The 17,120-nt window shown below is 36.3% G+C and overlaps 9 protein-coding genes across 9 annotated transcripts; 3 read left to right on the top strand and 6 right to left on the bottom strand.

Moving 5' to 3' along the window:
• Nucleotides 1-154: 154 nt before the first annotated feature.
• EV154DRAFT_224209 (uncharacterized protein) lies at nucleotides 155-1,607 on the bottom strand. The gene is made up of 3 exons (XM_051594451.1): nucleotides 1,256-1,607; nucleotides 1,138-1,204; nucleotides 155-1,066 (listed from the first exon to the last, which is right to left on the bottom strand). Exons 1-3 carry the CDS (start codon nucleotides 1,302-1,304, stop codon nucleotides 289-291), a joined length of 894 nt encoding a protein of 297 aa, XP_051457842.1. The 5' UTR covers nucleotides 1,305-1,607; the 3' UTR covers nucleotides 155-288.
• A 632-nt stretch (nucleotides 1,608-2,239) lies between these two features.
• Nucleotides 2,240-2,533, bottom strand: EV154DRAFT_508225 (mitochondrial import inner membrane translocase subunit Tim54; the record flags this gene model as incomplete). Its single annotated transcript, XM_051601505.1, has 2 exons — nucleotides 2,240-2,356; nucleotides 2,444-2,533. Coding segments are annotated over 2 exons (207 nt in total), but the record flags the coding sequence as incomplete, so codon positions are not given.
• Nucleotides 2,534-3,149: 616 nt separating this feature from the next.
• Nucleotides 3,150-5,331, top strand: EV154DRAFT_588391 (glucoamylase glam; the record flags this gene model as incomplete). Its single annotated transcript, XM_051606828.1, has 6 exons — nucleotides 3,150-3,317; nucleotides 3,387-3,566; nucleotides 3,621-4,117; nucleotides 4,205-4,314; nucleotides 4,385-4,445; nucleotides 4,533-5,331. Exons 1-6 carry the CDS (start codon nucleotides 3,156-3,158, stop codon nucleotides 5,326-5,328), a joined length of 1,806 nt encoding a protein of 601 aa, XP_051457840.1. The 5' UTR covers nucleotides 3,150-3,155.
• Nucleotides 5,332-5,481: 150 nt separating this feature from the next.
• EV154DRAFT_224143 (uncharacterized protein) lies at nucleotides 5,482-7,353 on the bottom strand. The gene is made up of 3 exons (XM_051594449.1): nucleotides 6,550-7,353; nucleotides 5,959-6,495; nucleotides 5,482-5,824 (listed from the first exon to the last, which is right to left on the bottom strand). Exons 1-3 carry the CDS (start codon nucleotides 7,231-7,233, stop codon nucleotides 5,813-5,815), a joined length of 1,233 nt encoding a protein of 410 aa, XP_051457839.1. The 5' UTR covers nucleotides 7,234-7,353; the 3' UTR covers nucleotides 5,482-5,812.
• On the top strand, nucleotides 7,347-7,693 carry EV154DRAFT_508211 (uncharacterized protein). Its single transcript, XM_051601504.1, has 3 exons — nucleotides 7,347-7,474; nucleotides 7,528-7,602; nucleotides 7,673-7,693. The coding sequence occupies exons 1-2, from the start codon at nucleotides 7,356-7,358 to the stop codon at nucleotides 7,574-7,576; spliced, it is 168 nt and encodes a 55-aa protein (XP_051457838.1). The 5' UTR covers nucleotides 7,347-7,355; the 3' UTR covers nucleotides 7,577-7,602; nucleotides 7,673-7,693.
• A 353-nt stretch (nucleotides 7,694-8,046) lies between these two features.
• On the bottom strand, nucleotides 8,047-9,402 carry EV154DRAFT_224145 (uncharacterized protein). Its single transcript, XM_051594450.1, has 4 exons — nucleotides 9,319-9,402; nucleotides 8,603-9,271; nucleotides 8,361-8,550; nucleotides 8,047-8,301 (listed from the first exon to the last, which is right to left on the bottom strand). The coding sequence occupies exons 1-3, from the start codon at nucleotides 9,365-9,367 to the stop codon at nucleotides 8,516-8,518; spliced, it is 753 nt and encodes a 250-aa protein (XP_051457837.1). The 5' UTR covers nucleotides 9,368-9,402; the 3' UTR covers nucleotides 8,047-8,301; nucleotides 8,361-8,515.
• Nucleotides 9,403-10,780: 1,378 nt separating this feature from the next.
• On the top strand, nucleotides 10,781-11,944 carry EV154DRAFT_563353 (Six-hairpin glycosidase-like protein; the record flags this gene model as incomplete). The annotated part of the gene is made up of 3 exons (XM_051605776.1): nucleotides 10,781-10,928; nucleotides 11,004-11,064; nucleotides 11,149-11,944. 3 exons carry the CDS (start codon nucleotides 10,781-10,783, stop codon nucleotides 11,942-11,944), a joined length of 1,005 nt encoding a protein of 334 aa, XP_051457836.1.
• A 79-nt stretch (nucleotides 11,945-12,023) lies between these two features.
• On the bottom strand, nucleotides 12,024-14,782 carry EV154DRAFT_224061 (uncharacterized protein). The gene is made up of 5 exons (XM_051594448.1): nucleotides 14,438-14,782; nucleotides 14,148-14,375; nucleotides 13,170-14,094; nucleotides 12,506-13,115; nucleotides 12,024-12,438 (listed from the first exon to the last, which is right to left on the bottom strand). The coding sequence occupies exons 2-5, from the start codon at nucleotides 14,294-14,296 to the stop codon at nucleotides 12,161-12,163; spliced, it is 1,962 nt and encodes a 653-aa protein (XP_051457835.1). The 5' UTR covers nucleotides 14,297-14,375; nucleotides 14,438-14,782; the 3' UTR covers nucleotides 12,024-12,160.
• On the bottom strand, nucleotides 14,700-15,980 carry EV154DRAFT_551584 (uncharacterized protein; the record flags this gene model as incomplete). The annotated part of the gene is made up of 5 exons (XM_051604990.1): nucleotides 14,700-14,770; nucleotides 14,847-14,921; nucleotides 14,985-15,747; nucleotides 15,817-15,883; nucleotides 15,932-15,980. 5 exons carry the CDS (start codon nucleotides 15,978-15,980, stop codon nucleotides 14,741-14,743), a joined length of 984 nt encoding a protein of 327 aa, XP_051457834.1. The 3' UTR covers nucleotides 14,700-14,740.
• Between the last annotated feature and the right edge of the window lie 1,140 nt (nucleotides 15,981-17,120).

Raw genomic sequence — 17,120 nt, 5'->3', positions numbered from 1 at the left:
AACTGATGAGATTAGCCCCATAGCTAAAAATGTGTACGGGATTCGATTTTTGTAAAAAATGTCTAATGGCCTAGGTACTGTATTGCTCGTGCCTACAAGAAATTTATCTACTTCACTTCTTAAGAATTTTTCGGCAGAACCAGAAAAATGTTCAAGTATGTCCTCTAAAGTAATTAATCTATTCGCCCAGCGAGATTTCAAGTCTGGCAATGGCTGATCATGTAAAACATCACCTATATCTTCCTGGCAAAAAAAAAAAACGTTTTTAATTATTTTCCCAATTTCTTTTTAATTAACTCTTACAAAATAATTAATTCCATCGTACTTTCGACTGAGTTTATCAAGCATGTTGTCGATAGATTCTGATGATAACGTAGTATCACAATGCTTTTCCACACATGCTATTAATGATAATCGTAGTTCCTTTGGTCCAAACGGGATTACAAAGTGAGTTTGTTTCAACAATTGTGGCACCAATTTTCTTTGTGCTAATCTGAAGGCAGGATATTGAGCTGATACCAATTTCAAATCCACGGAGTATGTACCTTGATAATCAATTGTACACATAACGCGCTGATCACCATACTTTAAGTTTCTATCAGCATAGTTGTATCTACCTGCCTGTATGTTCTGAAAATTTAACTCTAACATTGAAAAAAACACCAGCCTGCCCGGACCATCATTTTTATGGAGAAGACCAGCTTTTACGAATAGAGGCAGGAACAATTCTTCTCTTATTTCATAATCCCAACTGGTTGGAAAATTCAAAGAATAGCAAAAATCCATATCTACACTATTCAATCCTAGTTCATAATAATACCGTATTATTTGTAACAGGTCTATAGCTTCCTTGCATAAGAGCACGTACAGTGCCATATTATAGAAAGGTTGTTGATTGGGTTTTAAGTAAATGTCAGCGAGCTCGCTTAGGGTGTTGTGTATATAAATAACGCCTTCCTGGAGCCCTTTCGGATTCTTATTCGCTTCATCAGCCTTGTAGTCTCTGGCAATAATATTTCTGGTGGTAGTGTCATATAAAATTGAGGTGCGGAATTCGTGTTCAGACCTTTTTTTTAAAAAAGGAATCTCTGTCAAAAAAATACACGTACAAATTCTGCTGATTTCATGTCGACTAACCCTTTAACAATTAATTGAGGTCTATTAATGGCTACCGCTCCAGAGGTGAGGATGTCATAGCCCAAATCTAAACGAAGTAAGCTACGCCGTAATTTTTAAAAAAAAATAAGTCGCTTACCGATAAAAATACAATATCTATGCCGAGAATGGTCATAGACTTCTTCCATCTTCTTTCTTCCACAACGATGTTAAAAGCGTCGAAAGCACAAATGAGTTCACGGCGTTTCGTATAATCCGTTTATTTGTAGTACGAAACCTTATTTGACCATGAACTCAATGACGGGGTTGAAGCATGCATTCAAAGATTCTATCTAAAACCCACTACATTGAAGCGCGATATTAGTTTTTGCTAGACTACTCTTCTGTCGCAAAATCTCTAGTGCCTCGGAAAAGAGACCTTTGCTATCATTCCCTTTTTAAGCATATGGACACAAATAAAAAAGGACATCGTTTACATCATATTTTATATATGTATATTACACACTTTATTTAACGCAAATTAACATATACACATACACTAACTTACCAAAGATACTTGTATCTACTTGAATTAGCATATCTATTTCCTCAATACTTCGGCTATATCATGTCTAATACAATACCTTTTTTTCCCTCTTGCTATAAATTTGGATCCCGTTCTTAAAAATGTCGATTTGGTTCAATAGGGCATCTACAGCGTATTTTCCTGCTTCCCAATATATTTATAGTCAAAGACGGACTAACCCATCTAAGGATGTTCATTCGGGGGATATACATGATATGTGAAAACTCAAGCAGAAGCAAGAAATTGTCGAATTCTTGAATGATGTGTGTTTTAACATTTCCAAGGTTTCGTCTGCAATAAAAGATGTCTTAGCCTTTGTCTTCTCTATGTCCTTACGCTTTTAGAAGACGCACCTCTACAAACACAGCAAGAATATCATCTCATCCCTTGCCTAATGCGCTGAGCACTTCACGATACGCATTTCTACCAATCGCTAAAATACCATCGGAAACCACTTCGCTTTTCTTGTTGTTCATGTTATCCATAGGTGATGTAAAAACCTGTGTTGCAATTGTTTTCTAATTGTTCGTGGTATGCTGATTCTGCATTGTCTGCTGATGTTTCGACGGCTTCGCAACGACGTTGAACGATTTTTTCCATGACAGAAGTTTCGATTTGGCCAGGTGATTTAGCTTCTTTAATTTCGTAATCGACAGCACCTGCAACAAGAATGGGCTGTAGCATGCAAAAAAAAAGTGTCAGTTTTTTTTTTTTTTTTTTATACATGCTTTTTTTTTTCGTTGGGTTGGCGTATTATATTACCTTGACATATTCACGGAACCAAATTCGACTCTTTTCAAGTCCATCGCCAGACAGTGCAGTAATATACACTGTGACTTTACGAGGCATTTCCTAGATTCCTAAGTCGTGAGACAATGAAGAGAGATCAAAGAAAGGGAAAGAAACTCCTTGAGCAAGTCTTGTTCTGGCATCTTGGGCATATTTGTTACTGGAATAGACAAGACCTGCAATACCACCTGCATACCACGAAAGATCAGTTTGTTCTTGGAAGGTACTTTTAATCCAAAAGGCATGTCTTGTTTATGAAAAGTGTTTCTTTTTTTAAAAAAAGGGGGCAAAAAAAAAAAAAAAAAAAAAAAAAAAAAAAAAAAAAAAAAAAAAAAAAAAAAACTCCCAACCCAATCAAATGATTGATTCTAAATGCAGTAATAGTTGACGCTTTTCATATTAGTGTCAATTTTTTTGTACACACAAATCAATATATCTTTCATTGGCTGTCATACGATCGCATGGATGAAAAAAAAAAATGTACCATGCAAAATTAAGAGAGATCTGTACTTGGGAAACCGTCCCGGGGAACAAAATGGATTTTGTGCAAATGTAACTTTATCCTTTTTTACAGAATTTAAAAAAAGTGTCTTGGCCACAAGAGTTGAATAAAGTTATAAATATCCCAAGACATCTTCTATATTTTTTATTATTATTATTATCTCAAATTAACTACATCAAAAAAATGAAGTGTCTTCACACCTTGTTCAAGAAACAGGTTTTATTCATCCTGGTCGGTTTCTCCTATGTCTCTGCTACGGTTGTCAGTACCTCTCCTCCTACTTCTGAAGTCAAGGTTCAATCCTATGATTACGTCGCTGGAAAATCATTTACTGGTAAAATCTATGTAAGTTCTCTCTCTCTTTCTTTCTCTCTTTCTTTCATCTATCTCATCCCCCCTGAAACCACCATCTAGGTCAAAAATATTGATTTGACCAAAGTCGTCAGTGTCATTTACTCGGACGCTACAGGTGATTGGAACAACAATGCTAATCTTGTCAAAGCCGCTTTCAGTGAAAGTATCAGTGATACCAGTTATGAATTTTGGACATTCTCTTCTACCGCTATCTCTAGTATTAAAGAATTCTACATCAAGGTAAGTCCCCCCCCCATCATGTCTTCAACATAAATAAATCGTCTCTTTTCTTAGTACGATGTCAGTGGCAAGACTTACTATGACAACAACGGATCCGCTAATTACGTTGTTACAACACCCCCTCCCACCACGACCACTTCTTCCTCTCCCACTTCCACTGCCACTGAAACACCCCCTACATCCACATCCACTGCTTTCCCCTCGGGTAACTCTACCATCTCCACATGGATTAAAACTCAAGAGGGTATCAGTCGTGCTGCCATGATCCGTAACATTAACCCAGCGGGAGCTGCCAAGGGTTTTATTGCTGCCTCGTTGTCTACTTCTGGCCCAGATTATTATTACTCTTGGACTCGTGATTCTGCTTTGGTCTCGTATGTCATGGCTAATGATTATAATACAACGCTTAAGGGAGACGCTGCCACTGTGGGTCTCTTGAAGGATTATGTGACTTATTCTATTAATGCGCAATCGACAAGTACTGCTTGTAATTGTTTAGGAGAGCCCAAGTTTAATGCAGATGGATCCAGTTTTACTGGAGCCTGGGGAAGGTAACATTTGAATTGAATAACGTGAAAAAAAATGTATACTGATGTATTTTTTTTTTTTTTTGTTTGTTTGTTTAAATCAAATATTAGACCTCAAAATGATGGCCCGGCTGAACGTGCTTCATCGTTTATTTTAATTGCAGATAGTATTCTTAAACAATCCGGTGATGATACCTATGTTACTGGCACACTTAAACCTGGTAAGGGCTGCATCGAAAAAAAAAACCCCCCACTCATATTAATTTACATATTGACATTTTTTTTTTATAGCAATTTTCAAGGATTTGGATTATGTAGTGAGTACTTGGTCCGACGGATGTTTCGATCTCTGGTAATGAACCCAAACAAAAATGACATTTTTTTTTTTTTTTTTTTAAAAAAAAAAAAAAAAGCTAAACTTCCAATTAAAAAAATCTAGGGAGGAAGCCAATGGTGTTCACTTTTACACACTCATGGTCATGCGCAAAGGTTTGATCCACGGTGCAAATTTCGCTACACGTAACGGTGACACCACACGTGCCTCCACCTACATTACTACCGCCAACACCTTAAAAACCAAAATCGATACCTTTTGGTCTGGTACCTACATTACCGTCACCCAAAGTCTCACAGGGGGTGTTCAAAAAGCCGGCTACGATGTCTCTACCTTGATCGCTGCTAATTCAGGTTCCCTCGCAGACGGTTTCTATACACCCGGATCCGATAAAATTTTGGCCACCGCTGTCGTTGTTGAAAGCAAGTTTAGTTCTCTCTATGATATCAATGTCAATGCTCCTTCTTATTTGGGTACAGCTATCGGTCGATACCCCGAGGATACGTACAATGGGAATGGGAATGGACAAGGTAACCCTTGGTATTTAGCAACCAGCGCCTATGCAGAACTTTATTATCGTGCTATCAAGGAATGGACACTAGCGGGTCAAGTCAAGGTCTCCTCCATTAGTCTACCCTTCTTTAAGAAATTCGATACGGCTGCTGTGGAAGGGACCGTGTACAAGGTCGGTACAGCTGGTTTTAATACCATGACACAAAATGTCGCGTTGGGTGCGGATAAGTTTCTTTCTACCGTTAAAAATTATGCATTGACCAATGGGTCGATGTCTGAACAGTATGAACGGGGATCTGGAAAGTCTACGGGGGCAAGAGATCTTACTTGGTCACATGCTGCGCTTATTTCTGCTGCTCGTGCAAAAGCTGGTGCTCCTTCTGCTTAAGATTTATTAAGCTGTTTAAATAAAAATAATAACTCTGTCCTCATAACTTTCAAAGACTGTAGATATGCTGGGTGATAATTTGGTGTCTTATTACAATTAGTTATGCAGAGAAGCCGAATTTGTTTATCAGAGTTGTTAGTTATAGTAAATTAACGCAAATAAGAGATGGTTTTTATTTGTTGTGTATAATATATAATTTTATTGAAGCAGATAGGTTAAATATAAGCAAGTGTCAATGGCTCGATTATATTTTCGGTTTCGTAATAAGGTTTTTCAATATAATCATCGATATCGCCCACACATCCTCTTGATAATTTGATAGATAAGTTATTGCTAATCTGCTCATATTCTACCACAAATGTACTTATACAATCATACGTCAAATTAGTGGAGAATATTTCATGAGTAACACCAGGAGTGTCGCCGTGCAATAGAGTATACTTGTCCGGAACAGTACTGGTTGAACTTTCTAATTCAAGAATTTCTAATATGATATCTATGTGTAAGTAGAAGTGGGTCTCATTAGAACAAACGAAGAAGTACAATCATGGCAACGAACTTACATTCTGGTTCATTGATATGAATTATAAGCCCTTTTGTTGGAACTGGCTTCCCTTTCTGAATAAATACCACAAAACTGCCATCATCTGGAATAGTATTTTTGATATCACCATCACTGTTTATTCGTGTGAAAGGGATCAAACAGTATGAATATGAAATCCGTATCCCGTATGTATTGCTTGATACTTGGCACAAAGTCCCAGTGACAAACCTTTCAAACATGTAAGGCTTTTTTCCCAATAAAAACGTCTCCAATAATTGGAAAATAGATTCTCTTGGTACAAATATCTTTGTATCTTTCTCTTTAATATATACGCCGTCATCAATCGCTTTTTGCATAATCATGGTGTATGCGATGTGGATCTTTGAACCCTGCGCCAGATTGAACGGATCTCCAAACACAAAAATATAATTTGGGACATAGTTTCCAAATAGTCTTTTGTTGGTCAAAGAAGACAATATATCCGTTGTCATACTTTCTATCACTGACATAAGGCCTACTTCAATAATGTCACAAAGAGAAATACTGATACTGCAATCGCATTTCGTGTTGATATCCAGCTGTATTTTGGAATCCATGTCCAAATTTGATTTGTTTTTTTCGAACTACCAAGAAGCAATTAATACAATGAGACGCTAGTTATAGGTATACCAGCTTACAAGTTCAACAACGCATGGTTTTAAATTTCGATAAATATTGTTATATATCTCTAATGACTGAAAATCATATTGTGTACCTTCCTGACTCTTGTGCGTGGTACAATAGTCAACTTGACAATTGACTTGTATGCTCTTCATGATACTCTTACAAAGTATGTCATATACGCCATGAATATGTATAATCTCATCCTGAATAATGATGGACGCTGGATCTTCTCCGGGTGAGGCCAGTTTTACCACTTGATGCAAACTGAGTTGAATATGCTTTGAAGATATCTGTGCAACAACAAAGTATGATTTCAACCTAAAGTCCAAATGCTGATACTTGTGTTGGAGAGCTGGTAGAATTTCTTCACCACGGGTACACAATTTTGCTTTTCGAAGTTCGTCGTCCTTCCTGAGTATTCCACTTGCAAAGAAAGATTTTTCCAGATTTTTTATTGAGCCGAATACAGTATCCAATAGTTTTTTATCAACAGAGACACCATACCAAATGTTGTTGGCTCTCCAATTCGATCCTACATCACTTTCTAATTTTTTCTCTATTTGCTTGTTGAGACAGTGCAGATATGTGATTATAAAAAAATACATGTAACCTGGATGACATGTAGTAAATAACTTGCTATCCGAACCACAAGATTCATCCTTCGACGCAAAAAGATCGTCCATTTCAATGTTTGCCATAAGCTCTTTAAATAGGATCGGGTCTAAGGAGACAAATAATTTTCTAATTCTTTTTAACCTATTTTTTTTTGATTTTATCCTTTCATCAATGCTTAAAGTATTCCTCTTCCGCGTATTTTGGAATGCCCTGCCAAGTAATTTGGATGCTGGGCTCACTGGTATTCTTTTTTTCACATTTCTTTTGTAACTTGAGTACAATTGAAGATAGTCACCAAAAATCTTTTCTAAACCTAACTTCAGTCTAAACGCACAATTAGAATTGACAATCATAAGCGTTTTTTTAAGTAGCTTTACCTATTTGATATCTGTAGTACTGGTCTTTGATATATTTCTGATTGCTTGATAAAATAATTCAACGGTTGCATATTACTATTATACGATGAAATGAAACTTAGTTGGATTTTCTTTAAAAAGATATTTTGTCGCCTAACACCTTTACCATTCAATATTTTGCTTCTGTACAACTTGTCTACCTTTATCTAAGTATGTAAAGCCGGCCTGGATTTGTGCAGGCGATATCTCTATTTAGTTTCAAAATAGGTTAGGTCAAAAACGAAGCCGATACTACCAAGGAGTCAATTTACCGATATTGATGAAGATAATAGGCTTTAAGCAACTTTTGGGTTCTTCGATTGTTGTTTCTTTAGGTAGTATAACTGGGTTTCTACGCACATTAAATTCTTCCATTCGGTTCTCCATAAGCTGTTGAATTGCATCTGTTCGGTAATCATAATTAAAGAGTTTAAATTTTGGGGAATATAAATCTAGTTCCGCGGATGGGTAAGATTCTTTTAGTTCCCTGAAATACTTTTTCGAACAACAATCAGCTGATAATATTATCCCCACGGATAAAAATGTGTACGGGATTCGATTTTTGTAAAAAATGTCTAATGGCCTAGGTACTGTATTGCTCGTGCCTACAAGAAATTTATCTACTTCACTTCTTAAGAATTTTTCGGCAGAACCAGAAAAATGTTCAAGTATGTCCTCTAAAGTGATTAATCTATTCGCCCAGCGAAATTTCAAGTCTGGCAATGGCTGATCATGTAAAACATCACCTATATCTTCCTGGCAAAAAAAAAAACGTTTTTAATTATTTTCCCAATTTCTTTTTAATTAACTCTTACAAAATAATTAATTCCATCGTACTCTTGACTGAGTTCTGTAAGCATGTCGTCGATAGATTCTGATGATAACGTAGTATCACAATGCTTTTCCACACATGCTATTAGTGAGAATCGTAGTTCCTTTAGTCCAAACGGGATTACAAAGTGAGTTTGTTTCAACAATTGTGGCACCAATTTTCTTTGTGGTAATCTGAAAGCAGGATATTGAGCTGATACCAATTTCAAATCCACAGAGTATGTACCTTGATAATCTATTGTACAAATAAGGCACTGATCACCATACTTTATGTTTCTATCATCATCATCCCAGGTTCTATATCCCTGTATGTCACGAAACGTTAACTCCAACATTGAAAAAAACACCAGCCTGCCCGGACCATCTTTTTCATGGAGAAGACCAGCTTTTACGAATAGAGGCAGGAACAATTCTTTTCTTAATTCATAATCCCAACTGGTTGGAAGATTCAAAGAATAAAAAAAATCCATATTCACACTATTCGATTCTTGTTTATGACGATCCAGTATTTTTTGTAACAGGTCTATAGCTTCCTCGCACAAGAGCGCGTACAGTGCCGTAGTGTCGAAGGATTGTTGCTTGGATTTTAAATAAATGTCAGCAAGCTCGCTTAAGGTGTTGTGTACATAAATAACGCCTTCTTGGAACCCTTTCGGATCCTCATTCGCTTCATCGGCCTTGTAGCCTCTGGCAATGATATTTCTTGTGGAAGTGTCACATAAAATTGAGGTGCGATATTCGTATTCAAATCTATCCCTAAAAACGGAATTTGTCAAAAAAAAAAAAAAAAATACACGTATAAATTCTGCTAATTTAATGTCGACTAACATTTCATCTTCATCTGATGTTTTATTGATGGCCACTGCCATAGAGGTGATCATGTCATAGCCCAAATCTATACGAATTAAGCAACGCCGTAATTTTAAAAAATAAGTCGCTTACCGATATTAATACAATATCTATGCCGAGAATAGTCATAGACTTCTTCCATCTTCTTTCTTCTACAACAGGATGTTAGAAGAGAAAAAGGCACAAATACGAGAACACAGTGTTTCACTTGACCAATTTTTTGTGGCACATCAATCTTGTATGACCATGAAGGTAATGATGGGAAAAAGTATGCATTCAAACTTTCTATCTAACAACTACTAACATTGAAGCGCGATATTAGTTTTTGCTAGACTACTCTTCGGTGGCAAACTCTCTAGTTCCTGGGAAAAGAGATATTTGCTATCCTTCCGCCTTTAAGCATATGGAAACAAAAAAAAAGACATCGTTTACATCATATTTTTTATATATTACCCACTTTATTTAACACAAATCAACATTAACACATACACTAACTTGCTTGAATGACGTAATTCAAACAATTCAAAAAGGGTGTGGACATGGAAACTTTGACTATATCCGTAGTTTTGGGGGACTTCCACTATGCATCCTTTTGTTGAGATCGGCTTCACTTTTCGAATAAATACAGAGTAGCTACCATTGTTCTCGATAGTATTTCTTATATTGTCATCGTTTATCTATACGAAAGAAAGGGAGAAACTCAGACCCACCAAAACCAAGTCGCAGCGCATATGTTTCCCCTAATACTTGGCACAATGTTCCAGTTACAAGTCTCTCATACATATATGGTCTGATACGTGTAACTGACTCCAATAACTGTATAAATGGTTCTCTCAACTAATACAAATGATAGAGTATCTTTTTCTTTGACTTGCATACAATTGTTAATGGCTGGTTTCATTATCGTAGTATATACTGTGTAAACAATTGGGTTGTAAGACATGCAAAATGAATTTCCAAAAACAAATAGATATTCCATTTCGTAATTTCTAAATATTCTGTTGTTTGTCAAAGAAGCCACTATGATTGTTGCAATATCTTCGATAATTGACTTGAGGCTTACTTCAATAATGTTACAAAGAAAAAAACTGATATTACAATCGCAGTTGTCGTTCATATTTAACTTCTTATTACAAGCCAAATCCAAACTTTCTTCGCTCATCTTCAACTACCAATAAACCTCCAAGTAAAAGTAATAGTGTAGTCCCATTTAACTTAAAAATCTCAGAAACGTATAACTTTAGGTTCTGACTAATAGTGGTATAAGTTTGGAGCGAGTCGAAAGCACCATATGCATTGTGTGTGAGGCAATAATTGATTTTACGGTCGATTTGTGTTTTCGCCAAAATTTTCTTACATAGACTATCATATACATCATCTATGTAAATTATTTCATCTTGAATAACAATGGTAGTCGCATCTTCTCCAGGTAATGCCAGTTTGACAACTTGATACAAAGTGAGCTGAATATGTTTTTAAAATATTTGTGCAGTACATAACAAAGTATGATATTGTTTTGAAGTCCAGTTATTTGAATTGAACAACGTGAAAGAAAATGACTAATGTTGTAAATATTTGGTTTAAAAAATCTAGACCTCAAAATGATGGCCCGGCTGAACGTGCTTCGTCGTTTATTTTGATTGCAGATAGTATTCTTAAACAGTCCGGTGATGATACCTATGTTACTGGAACACTTAAACCTGGTAAGGGCTGCATCGAAATAACCCACTCACTACTTTTATTGGTCATATTAATTTACATATAAAAATATCTTATAGCAATTTTCAAGGATTTGGATTATGTAGTGAGTACTTGGTCCGACGGATGTTTCGATCTCTGGTAATGAACCCAAACAAACTCAACCCTCCCATAAAAACAAAAAAAATCTAACGCAAGCTGTCTATTATTTAAAAAAAAACCCAGGGAGGAACGCAGCGGTGTTCACTTTTACACACTCATGGTCATGCGCAAAGGTTTGATCCACGGTGCAAATTTCGCTACACGTAACGGTGACACCACACGTGCCTCCACCTACACCACTACCGCCAACACTCTCAAAACCAAAATCGATACCTTTTGGTCCGGTACCTACATTACTGTCACCCAAAGTCTCACAGGGGGTGTTCAAAAAGCCGGTTACGATGTCTCTACCTTGATCGCTGCTAATTCAGGTTCCCTCGCAGACGGTTTCTATACACCCGGATCCGATAAAATTTTGGCCACAGCTGTCGTTGTTGAAAGCAAATTTAGTTCTCTCTATGAGATCAATGCCAATGCCCCTTCTTATTTGGGTACAGCTATCGGTCGATACCCCGAGGATACGTACAATGGGAATGGGAATGGACAAGGTAACCCTTGGTATTTGGCAACCAGCGCCTATGCAGAACTTTATTATCGTGCTATCAAGGAATGGACACTAGCGGGTCAAGTCAAGGTCTCCTCCATTAGTTTACCCTTCTTTAAGAAATTCGATACGGCTGCTGCTGAAGGGACCGTGTACAAGGTCGGTACAGCTGCTTTTAATGCCATGACACAAAACGTCGCGTTGGGTGCGGATAAGTTTCTTTCTACTGTTAAAAATTATGCATTGACTAATGGGTCGATGTCTGAACAGTTTGAACGGGGATCTGGAAAGTCTACGGGGGCAAGAGATCTTACATGGTCGCATGCTGCGCTTATTTCCGCTGCTCGTGCAAAAGCTGGTGCTCCTTCTGCTTAGGATTTATTTAGCTGTTTAAATAAAAATAAAAACTTTGTTTTCCATAACTATCAAAGATTGTATTTTGGGTGATAATTTGATGTCTTATTACAATTAGTTATTTAGAGTAGTCGAATTATTGTTTGTCAGAGTTGTTGTTTAAAGTAAATCGATCCAAATAAGAGATGGTTTTTATTTGTTGTGTATAATATATAATTTTATTGAAGCAGTGATAGGTTAAATATAAGCGAGTGTCAATGGCTCGATTATATTTTCGGTTGCGTAATAAGGTCTATAAATATCATGGATATTGCCCATACATCCTCTTGATAATTTGACAGATAAGTTATTGCTAATCTGCTCATATTCTACCACAAATGTACTTATACAATCATACGTCAAATTAGTGGAGAATATTTCATAAGTAACACCAGGAGTGTCGCCGTGCAATAGAGTATACTTATCCGGAACAGTACTGGTTGAACTTTCCATTTGAAGAATTCCTAAATCGATATCTATGTGTAAGTAGAAGTGGGTCTCATTAGCACAAACGAAGCAGAATAATCATGGCAACGAACTTACCTTCAGGTTCATTGATTTGAATTATAAACCCTTTTGTTGGAACTGGCTTCCCTTTCTGAATAAATACCAAATAACTACCATCACCTGCAATAGTATTTTTGATATCACCATCACTGTTTATTCGGGTGAAAGGCAAAAATCGGTATGGATAAGCATATGAAGTCCGTATCCCGTATGTATTGCTTGATACTTGGCACAAAGTTCCGGTGACAAACCTTTCAAACATGTAAGGCTTTTTTCCAGATAAAAACGTCTCCAGTAATTGGAAAATAGATTCTCTTAGTGCAAATATCTTTGTATCTTTTTCTTTCATATATACACCGCCATCAATCGCTTTTTGCATAATCATGGTGTATGCGATGTGGATCTTCGAACCCTGCCCCAGATTGAACGGATCTCCAAATACGAAAATGTAATTCGGTATATTGTCTCCAAATAGTCTCTTGTTGGTCAAAGAAGCCACTATATCTGTTGCCATACTTTCTATCACTGACATAAGGCTTACTTCAATAATATCACGAAGAAATATGCTTATACTGCAACCACATTTCGTGTTGATATCCAGCTGTATTTTGGAATCCATGTCCAAATTTGATTTGTTTTTTTCGAACTACCAAGAAGTAATTAATACAATGAGACGCTAGCTATAGGTATACCAGCTTACAAGTTCAACAACGCATGGTCTTAAATTTCGATAAATATTGCTATATATCCCAAATGACTGAAAATCATATTGTATATCTTCCCCGTTCTTGTGCGTGGTACAATAGTCAACTTGACAATTGATTTGTAGGCTCTTCATAATACTCTTACAAAGTGTATCATATACATCATCGATATGTATTATTTCATCCTGAATAATGATGGACGCTGGATCTTCTCCAGGTGATGCCAGTTTGACCACTTGATGCAAACTAAGTTGAATATGCTTTGAAGATATCTGTGCAACAACAAAGTATGATTTCAACCTAAAGTCCAAATGTAGATACTTGGGTTGGATAGCTGGTAGAATTTCTTCACCACGGGTGCAGAATTTTGCTTTTCGAAGTTCGTCGTCCTTCATGAGTATTCCGCTTGCAAAGAAAGACTTTTCCAAATTTGTTATTGAGCCGAACACAGTGTCCAATATGCTTTTATTCATAGAGACGCCATACCAAATGCTGTTGGCTCTCCAATTTGATACTACAGTACTTTCTAATTTTTCCTCTATCTGCTTGTTGAGACAGTGCAGATATGTGATCATAAAAAAATACATGTAACCTGGATGGCATGTAGTAAATAACTTGCTATCCGAACCACAAGATTCATCCTTTGACGCAAAAAGATCGTCCATTTCAAAGTTTGCCATAAGCTCTTTAAATAAGTTTGGATCCAAGGAAACAAATAAATTTCTAATTCTCTTTAGCCGATTTTTGCTTGATTTTATCCTTTCATCACTGCTTAAAGAACTCCTCTTCCGCGTATTTTGGAAAGCCCTGCCAAGTAATTTGGATGCTGGGCTCACTGGCAATTTTTTTTTCACATTTCTTTTGTAACTTGAGTACAATTGAAGATAATCACCAAAAATCTTTTCTAAACCTAACTTTAGCCTAAACGCACAATTAGAATTGACAATCATAAGCGTTTCTTTAAGTAATTTTACCTATTTGATATGTGTAGTACTGGCCTTTGGTATAATTGTGATTGGTCGATGAAGCTATTCAATGGTTGCATATTACTGTTATACAACGAAGCAAAACTTAGTTTGAATTTTCTGATAAAAGATATTCTGCGGCCTATCACCATTACCATTCAAAATTTTGCTTCTGTCCAACTTGTCTACCTTTATCTAGGTACTTTAAAACAGTCTGGATTTGTGTAGGCGATATGTCTGTTTGGTTTCAAAATAGAATAGGTAAGTACAAATCCGATACTACTAAGGAGTCAATTTACCGATATTAATGAAGATAATAGGCTTTAAGAAACTTTTGGATTCTTCCATTGTTGTTTCTTTAGGTAGTATAATTGGGTTTCTGCGCACGTTAAATTCTTCCATTCGGTTTTTTAAAAGCTTTTGAGTTAGATATTGTCGGGCATCATAGCCAAAAGACTCGTATATGGGGGAATCGTCACTGAGTTCCGCGGATATGTAAGATTCTTTTAGTTCCCCGAAATACTTTCTCGACCAGCAATAAACTGATGAGATTAGCCCCATAGCTAAAAATGTGTACGGGATTCGATTATTGTAAACAATGTCTAATGGCCTAGGTACTGTATTGCTCCTGCCTACAAGAAGTTTATCTACTTCATTTCTAAAGAATTTTTCTGCATGAACAAAAAAATGTTCAAGTATGTCCCTTACAGTGATTGATTCATTCGTCAAGCGAGATTTTAAGTCTGGCAATGGCTGACCATCTAGAAAAACACCTATATATTTCTGGCAAAAGAAAAAAAAAATGGTTTTAATTATCTTCCCAATTTCATTTCCATTAAATCTTACAAAGTCGTTAAATCTTTTGTAAACTTGACTGAGTTTTTTAAGCATGTTGTCGATAGATTCTGATGATAACGTAGTCTCACAATGCTTTTCTACACATGCCATTAATGATAATCGTAGTTCCTTTAGTCCAAACGGGATTACAAAGTGAGCCTGTTTCAACAATTGTGGGACCAATTCTTTTCCTGTTAATCTGAAAGCAGGATATTGAACTGATACCAATTCCAAATCCACGGAGTACGCACCTCGATAATCTATTGTACACATAACACGCTGATCACCATACTTTATGTTCGTATGGTTCCGTGATACTCTATTTATCTGCCTGTATAGAAACTTCAACTCTAACATTGAAAAAAACACCAGCCTGCCCGGACCATCATTTTCATGGAGAAGACAAGCTTTTACGAATAGAGGCCGGAATAATTCTTCTCCTATGTTAAAGTCCCAACTGGTTGGAAGATTCAAAGAATAACAAAAATCCATATTTACATTATTCAAGTCTTGTTTATAATGCTTTAGTGTTTTTTGTAACAGGTCTATAGCTTCCTCGTACAAGACCGCGTACAGTGCCGTATTATCGAAAGATTGTTGCTTAGATTTTAAATAAATGTCAGCAAGCTCGCTTAAGGTGTTGCGTACATAAATAACGCCTTTTTGAAGACCTTCCGGATTCTCATTCGCTTCATCAGCCATGTTGCCTCTGGCAATGACCTTTCTGGTGGTAGTGTCATATAAAATTGAGGTACGGTACTTTTTTTCAGATCTTTTTAAAAAAGAAATTCGTCAAAAAAAACATACACGCATAAATTCTGCTATTTTAATGTCGACTAACCTTTGATAAAACTCTTTTGGCTTATTAATGTTTATCAGTCCAGAGATGATGATGTCATAGCCCAAATCTATACGAAGTAAGCAACGCCGTAATTTAAAAAAAATAAGTCGCTTACCGATAAGAATACAATATGTATGCCGAGAATAATCATAGACTTCTTCCATCTTCTTTCTTCCACAACGATGTTAAAAGCGTCGAAAGCACAAATAAGGAGTTCACGGCGTTTCGTATAATCCGTTTATTTGTAGTACGAAACCTTATTTGACCATGAACTCAGTGACGGCGTTGAAGCATGCATTCAAACTTTCCGTCTAACACCTACTAACACTGTATCGCGGTATTAGTTTTTGCTAGACTACTCTTCTGTAGCAAAATCTCTCGTGTCTGGGAAAAGAGATATTTGCTATCCTTCCGCCTTTAAGCATATGGAAACAAAAAAAAAAGACATCGTTTAGTTACATCATATTTTTTATATATTACCCACTTTATTTAACTCAAATCAACATTGACACATACACTAACTTGCTTCAGTGACGTAATTTGAACAATTCAAAAAGGGTGTGGACATAGAAACTTTGACCATGTCCGTAGTTTTGGGGGACTTCCATTATGCATCCTTTTATTGAGATCGGCTTCACTTTTCGAATAAATACAGAATAGCTACCATTGTTCTCGATAGTATTTCTTATATTGTCATCGGTTATCTATATGAAAGAAAGGGAGAAACTCAGACCCACCAAAACCAAGTCGCAGCGCATATGTTTCCCCTGATACTTGGCTTAATGTTCCAGTTACAAGCCTCTCATACATATATGGTCTGATACGTATAACTGACTCCAATAACTGTATAAATGGTTCTCTTAACTAATACAAATGATAGCGTATCTTTTTCTTTGACTTGCATACAATTGTTAATGGCTGGTTTCATTATCGTAGTATATACTGTGTAAACAAGTGGGTTGTAAGACATGCGAAATGAAATTTCCTAAAACAAATAGATATTCCATTTCGTAATTTCTAAATATTCTGTTGTTTGTCAAAGAAGCCGCTATGACTGTTGCAATATCTTCTATAACTGACTTGAGGCTTACTTCAATAATGTTACGAAGAAAAATACTGATATTACATTCGCAGTTGTCATTCATATTTAACTTCTTATTACAATCCAAATCCAAACTTTCTTCGCTCATCTTCAACTACCAATAAACCTCCAAGTAAAAGTAATAGTGTAGTCCCATTTAACTTAAAAATCTCAGAAACGTATAACTTTAGGTTCTGACTAATAGTGGTATAAGTTTGGAGCG

Source organism: Mucor mucedo (genome assembly GCF_025094135.1).
Source record: "Mucor mucedo strain NRRL 3635 chromosome Unknown EV154scaffold_43, whole genome shotgun sequence".
Taxonomy (NCBI): Eukaryota; Fungi; Mucoromycota; class Mucoromycetes; order Mucorales; family Mucoraceae; genus Mucor; species Mucor mucedo.
Note: the sequence above shows the minus strand (reverse complement) of the source record. Positions and strands in the feature narration are given on the sequence as shown.